General features: G+C 41.1%; 1 protein-coding gene across 1 annotated transcript; it reads left to right on the top strand.

Moving 5' to 3' along the window:
* The first annotated feature begins 3,227 nt into the window (after positions 1 to 3,227).
* Positions 3,228 to 4,154, top strand: LOC101981992 (putative olfactory receptor 2W6). Its single transcript, XM_005369915.2, has one exon. The coding sequence runs from the start codon at positions 3,228 to 3,230 to the stop codon at positions 4,152 to 4,154; it is 927 nt and encodes a 308-aa protein (XP_005369972.1).
* The last annotated feature ends 2,809 nt before the right edge of the window (positions 4,155 to 6,963 follow it).

Below are 6,963 nucleotides of genomic sequence, written 5' to 3'. Positions count from 1 at the left end.
GATTAGGATTTATGAGAAAATTTTAAGTCATTGCAATTTGCTCATTGGTCAACATACTTGATTCTTACATATTTGTAATAAAATATTTTAAACTTGATGACCTATATATATACTCTACTTAAGAAATGAATTTTCTGGGCCTGCCTTGCAGCAAGCACTAACACCAAGCATCAGTGAGTGTGCTTGTAGTTTATTCTTCACCTACGCACCAAGTTCGAGGATTCACTCTAGCTTTTAATTATACTGATCGAGACAGTTGTCATTTTGAATTTCTGAGAGGGGAAAATTTTTATCTCATCCAACGAGTAATTAATGTTTTCCCTTAAAAAGGGAAATTAGTTTTTTGTTTAAATATAGATTAAAGAGCTGGAGCAATGGCTCAGCAGTTTAAGAACGCTTGTTCTTCCAGGGTTCCAGAATTCAGTTCCCAGCACCCACATCTAGCAGCTTACAACACCAATAGCTCCAGTTCCAGAGGATCCAACAGGACCCTCTTCTGGCCTCCAGGGCCACCTGTGTGCAGGTGCGCACGCACGTGCACACACACACACACACACACACACACACAAAATCTTTAAATGTTTAAGTTAAAGAATTTCAGCTAATCAAATTATTTGTACTCATTTTCTATGTGTTGTGTTGGTGTAACTTTATCAATCCAGACTGAAATAAAACCTAGAAGACAAGTGACAACCACTTGTCTACTTAGAATATCTTTTGATATTTTCATATAAAAATGGAAAATTTTTAGACTAGCTTGGACTATTAAAATTAGTATTTTACTAATACTACTAATAGTACTATTAAAATATTTAGACTATTAAAATAGTCTACTCTTGCATTATCAATTAAACATCATATTAAAATAGAGATAAATGTGAATTTAAAATTTTCTCCTCAGAAAATTGTGTCATCTCAATCATTCAGGGCAAGGCTTTGGAGGTATGCCAGAGCCCTGACTACTCATGACGGGTTTGCCCCACCAGTCAACAAGAGTGTTTTACCATAGAAATCATCAAATCTTGTGGATATGAGCACCTCTGGCTCCAAATGGAAACTAAAAACTTAACCTGGGTTCTGACTCCTGCCAGATGTGGTTTCATCATCTCCCCACAGGAGCTTACTCTTCTATTTTCATGTGCAGCACCAATTAGTTTCCCAAAGGAGAAAACGGTCCCCATGGCATTGTCAAGAAACCAGGTTACACCGACTTGTAGGCATCATCTTGATGCTGAAAGATCAGCCCTGCTTTCGTGGGCTATAAGAGTATTTCCATCCACCTTGCTTACTTTCTGGGGTCTTTAGGAAGTCCTCATTGTAGGGCTTTGGTGACAGCTCCTAAAGCCCATGGAAGGCTGGGTACTTGGCCTAAATGGCAGCTAGACAGAGGATAGATCCTACTGTAGTTGCCTATTTACTGTGTAATTTAACTAGCCTAGGTGGTTGCATCATTGCCTCTTTTCTCTGAAGCTGTGTTAGACCATTATTCCTATCATTGTAGTCAAATGGTCTTTATACATCTTCAGAAAGAAACTGCTATGCACAGAAAACGAGTTGGAGATTTGATTTTCAGTCTTTGTAACTATTACTATATAATTCCAGGTGCTTTAGTTTTATAATCCTGTCTTTTTCTACATATATCAAATGCACAACCATCACAAAATCCCAGGTAACAAATAATAAGAAGAAAAACATGAATACATGTTATGCCTGAATTGTTGGGGAAAGTTGAAAACAGGGGAGCCTAAAGGACTAAAAAGTGGGGACACTGTTCTTGCTTTTTACTTTGGTATATTTATTTGTGGAAAAATTAATTTACTATAGGACCATCGATTTTAGAAGTTTTTCAAATAATGCATATTTTTGGAGCTATGCATTATTTGAAAACCAATATATCTGCTAAAAAAAAAAAACCCTTAGGTTCTGCTGCTATTTTGTTCCTGGTTTACTAACTGAGCACACTATGGTCAGGTGCATTTCTCACACAACAGTCTGCATCTGTTGAAGTGCCCACTTAGGAATCCTAATTGTGTAGCTCTTTCTGGTTATCCAAAGGCTGACAGACTGGGGGTGGGAGCCCTGTTTCCTGTGGAGCCAGCAGACGCCTGCTCTCTTGCCTAGCTCTGCTGTGTATCATCTTGGCGTCTTTAATCCCATTTTGACTGTGTTATTTATGAGTCGAGCTCTCTCTGGTTTGTTTGTTTTTTTTTTTAGATAAATTATGATCAATGTGTTTTAAAGTTACTCTTTTCTAATTGCTTTTTTGCTTGCTTTCTTTTTGATACAGAGTTCCTCTGTGTATCCCTGGCTGTCCTGAAACTTGCTCTATAGACCTGACAACCCCTCGAACTCAGTGATCTGCCCGCCTCTGCCTCCACCACCACCGCTCGGCTCTAATTGTTTTTTTTTTTTTATTTCTTACACTCTCCTTCATTTTCCCTCCATTCACCCCTCTTGCTGTTGACCTCACTTCTACAATTGTTTTGATAATTTTTTTTTTTTTTTTGGTTTATCGAGACAGGGTTTCTCTGTGACTTTGGAGCCTGTCCTGGAACTAGCTCTGTAGACCAGGCTGGACTCGAACTCACAGAGATCCGCCTGCCTCTGCCTCCCGAGTGCTGGGATTAAAGGCGTGCGCCACCACCGCCCGGCTTTGTTTTGATAATTCTAAACGGTGACTAGAAGACAAACACAGCCAAGTAGGTGTTTCATTTCTGGACAGACTATGCTCCCTAACCTTAGCAACTTAGGTTGCAAGACGCATTTACTCTTGGTAGAGATGTCATTTGGCAGACCCGAGACACTTGGCAGATGTAATTACACCTCACATAATAAAAGGTGGTAGCTGGATGTTGTGGTTCTTGCCTGTGGTCTTAGTACTTGCAAAGTGAAGGCAGGAAGGTCAGGAGTTCAATGTCAATTGGCTACATAGGAAGTATGAGGCCAGCCTGGGCTACATAAAACCCTGTCTCCAAAATTCAAAAATTAACTAATTCAAATTAAAAGGTGATTATGTCAAAATTTCCCAACATGAAATAATTTGTGTCAGTGACAAACAGTCATTACTTCTGTGTGGAGAGTTGTCTCCTATACATGGCATAGTTAGACTCCGTCACCAAATGCGCCTCCCTGGATCCTGTTGCTGCTTGCTTTTAGGAAATAGAGATTAACTCTTTTTTGTTTGGCTCCTACCAGCTGCACAGATCTGATGATGTGAGAGAAAGGCAATGGAGAAGTCAAACGACAGCTCCGAGTATGGGTTTATCTTAGTGGGCTTCTCGGATCGCCCTCGCCTGGAGATGGTGCTCTTCATAGTAAATTTCACTCTGTACTCGGTGGCTGTGCTGGGAAACGCAACCATCATCCTTGTGTGTATATTGGACCCCCGGCTTCACACCCCTATGTACTTCTTTCTGGCAAATCTCTCATTTCTGGATCTCTGCTTTAGTACCAGCTGCATCCCACAGATGCTAGTAAACCTCTGGGGCCCAAACAAGACCATCAGCTATGCTGGCTGCGTGGTCCAACTTTTCTCCTTCCTGTCGGTTGGGGGAATAGAGTGCATCCTACTGGCTGTCATGGCGTTCGACCGCTATGCTGCCGTTTGCAAACCTTTGCATTACATGGTCATTATGCACCCACAGCTATGTGTGAGACTGGTGGCTCTGGCCTGGGGGAGTGGGCTCATCAACGCCATCGTCATGTCACCACTAACAATGACCCTGTCCAGGTGCGGCCGCCGCAGGGTCAATCATTTCCTTTGTGAAATGCCGGCTCTGATAAAGATGGCCTGTGTGGATGCTCGCGCGGTGGAAATGCTGGCTTTCACCTTCGCCATCCTCATTGTCCTGCTGCCCCTCACGCTGATTCTTGTCTCCTATGGCTACATAGCTGCCGCCGTGCTGAGGATCAAGTCGGCTGCTGGAAGATGGAAAGCTTTCAACACCTGTAGCTCCCACATCACCGTGGTGTCCCTGTTCTATGGAAGCATCATCTATATGTACATGCAGCCTGGGAATAGCTCTTCCCAGGACCAAGGGAAATTTCTCACTCTCTTCTATAACTTGGTGACTCCCATGCTGAATCCGCTCATCTATACTTTAAGGAACAAGGAAGTGAAGGGGGCACTGAAGAAGGTTTGTGGGAGGCACTGATGGGCAGAAGCAAACAATAAGTTACAAAGTCCCAAGCGGTTTTATTCAAATGCACCTGTTGTTTGCTTATAATAAATTCAGCTAATGTATTGGACACTCAGAGGTACTCTTTTGGTTTTGCTTTGGTTGAGACAGTTTCGTGTAAGCCAGCCTTTCTTCACACTAAATAAATAGCCAAAGATGACCTTGAACTTCTGATCCTCCTTCGCCTCCATCTGCACAGCGCTGGGGTTACAGGTGCATGCCAGCATGCCAAGCTGACTAAACACACTGAACTCTATCCCAAGCCAGTGTATATCAGCCACAGTTATCACGATGTAGATAAAGCTCAGCTTCTTAGAGTAAGCTGCTAAGTTATTATTCTGAACTTGCTTTTAATTCACAAGAAGATTAAATGCCATGAAAGTGAATGACCGATATAAAACAAGCACATCTTTAAATTTTATTCAAGTTAATAGATGAAAAGAGAGAGGCAGTATTTGGTTTCAAAAGGTCAAAAATTCAATAAATTTGCAAAGAATGAGGTGATGGCCAAATAAATGTGCAGATGGAGGTAAAACTGGCTTCTAATTCTAAAACAAAAAAGACAATGAGTTGTCCTCAAAAGGAAAGGATGTGTTCATTTTCCTGTTGGGGACTGGCTTTGTGAATTCCAAGAGGGGAAGGAACCAATGGCAACCTTGAAGATGATCTACTCCCTGGGGAAGAGAACATGAACAAGCGGTTCAGGATGCAACTCAGAGGCAGAGCACTTACCCTGTCTGCACAAGGGCCAAGGTTTGACCATTGCAATTCTTTTAATACCCTGGTTAGAGAAGAGGGGGAAACAAAAGAGGGAACTGGAATAAATGTTTGTGTTGTTGAACTGGAATGGAGTATTTGGCAGACAATGGGGACAGCAAGCTGGAGGAAGGGGTGGCAGGAAGAAGAGGGCAGGGGCACTTAGAGGAAAGGACAGTGGTAAGTGTCACAGTGAGATCCATTTCTTTACATGCTAACTACAAAATTAGTTGCAAAATGTCTTCATGGCTTTGGGTAAATAAAGGCTTTTTAAAACCAGACAAAAAAGGTACACAATACATAGACAAAGTGATAAAAGTAAGATGCATTAAAATTTAAAATGTTCACAGTAAGAGATAGTGCTGAGAACTTTAATCCTAAGAAAAACTTCTGTGAAGTTTTGCCACACCACACATACACCTGATTTTTTAAAAAATATTTAAATATTTTATGCGCTATATTTGATCATGTTCTTTCACTTCCCCCACCTTCTCCTAGACCCTCTCCACCTCCCTCCTCATCCAATTTCAAAGTGTCTCTTTTCCTCTCTCTCTCTCAAAACCTGGAAAACAACAAAAAATAAAAATATACAAGCAAACAAAAAATAAAATCAATAAGGTAAAAATATCAAAAACAAAACAAAAAGAGCACACACACACACACACACACACACACACAATGGAATCTGTTTCGTGTTGGTCAGCCAGCTACTCCTGGGAATGGGGCCTGCCTTGGAGTGGGTGATATACCCAATGAAATTCTATTGTACAAATTGATTTTTTCTTTCCCAGCACAGATAAATTGGTAAAAGCTGTAAATAGCTTCTTGGTTACGGTGGGATCACATGCCACCTCCTCCTCTCACTGTTGTGGTTTTGTCTAGTTTGAACCTATGCCAGTCTTGTTCATGTTAGTCCAGTCTCTGTGAGATCAAACATGCATCAGACCTGTTGTGTCTGGAAGACACTGTTTCCTTAGAGCCATCTACCACCTCTGGCTCTTACAACCTTTCTGTCTCTTCTTCTGCATAGAACACTGAGCTTTGGGGGGAGGGAGTTGATAAAGACATCCCATTAAGGGCTGAGATCAAAGTTTCTCACTACCTGCACATTGTCTAATCATGGGTCTCTGTGATGATTTCCATCCGTTGCAAAAAGAAGCTTGTCTGATGAGGACTGAGTGATGCTCTTCTCTATGAGTATAGTAATACATCAGCAGGAGTCATTGTATTGCTATGTTCCTTTAGCAGAATAAGAATAGAAGGTTTCCTACTAGGTCCATTATTTATTTAGTCTCAGGTTTATGGTCATTTTACCAATATCATCAAAAATGATTGATTACTCCCATAAAGTTTGTGCCACTATTACACCACTATACCTTGTAGGCAGTTCTCTGTTGTAGGCCAAGGAATTTGTAGCTGGGAGAAACTGATGGTTACCTTGCTCTGCTGATAGTATGTAAAGTATCTTATACCACCATGAGTGCTAGTCAGTAGGGGTGAAAATTCTAGTTTAGAATTAGCTCAGCTCAATTCATTTGATAATATATGTAAGTTGTGTCTTCCGCAATAGAGTCTTACCATCAGATTATGGATAGTAGCCCATAGTCTTGACAATAGTCTATGATGTTTAGGAAGGGTTCCACGGAACACCCTTTGGACAATGACTCAACAAGATATAACCCATTCCTGGAATTGGAGGTTTTGTTTGATGGCATAAGATATCTAGTTGGGGCATTCTCTTCCCCCATTATATAGTGACTTCATTTAAGTTCTTCTCATTTCATATATATTTTGAGAAACTTCTACAGTAGTGTGTTTTTAAAAGGCCTTTAAATGTTAGCTTTTCCCCCCATATTCCCTTCTTCACCCTACCCACTCACCTCACTTCCCCATTTAATCCTCCTAATCGACTTTTCCCTTTATCTCCTTATAACACTATACTTTATTTCCCATTCCTTTGAAGCTGTTCTACTCCCCCTCCTCCATGGCCGCTTACTAGCTACACAACTGTGGTGATACAGATTGAAAC

Source organism: Microtus ochrogaster, unplaced genomic scaffold, assembly GCF_000317375.1.
Source record: "Microtus ochrogaster isolate Prairie Vole_2 unplaced genomic scaffold, MicOch1.0 UNK66, whole genome shotgun sequence".
Taxonomy (NCBI): Eukaryota; Metazoa; Chordata; class Mammalia; order Rodentia; family Cricetidae; genus Microtus; species Microtus ochrogaster.
Note: the sequence above shows the minus strand (reverse complement) of the source record. Positions and strands in the feature narration are given on the sequence as shown.

Coding starts and splice junctions, on each gene's coding strand:
- LOC101981992 (XM_005369915.2), top strand. CDS start 3,228: ATGGAGAAGTCAAACGACAGCTCCGAGTATGGGTTTATCTTAGTGGGC.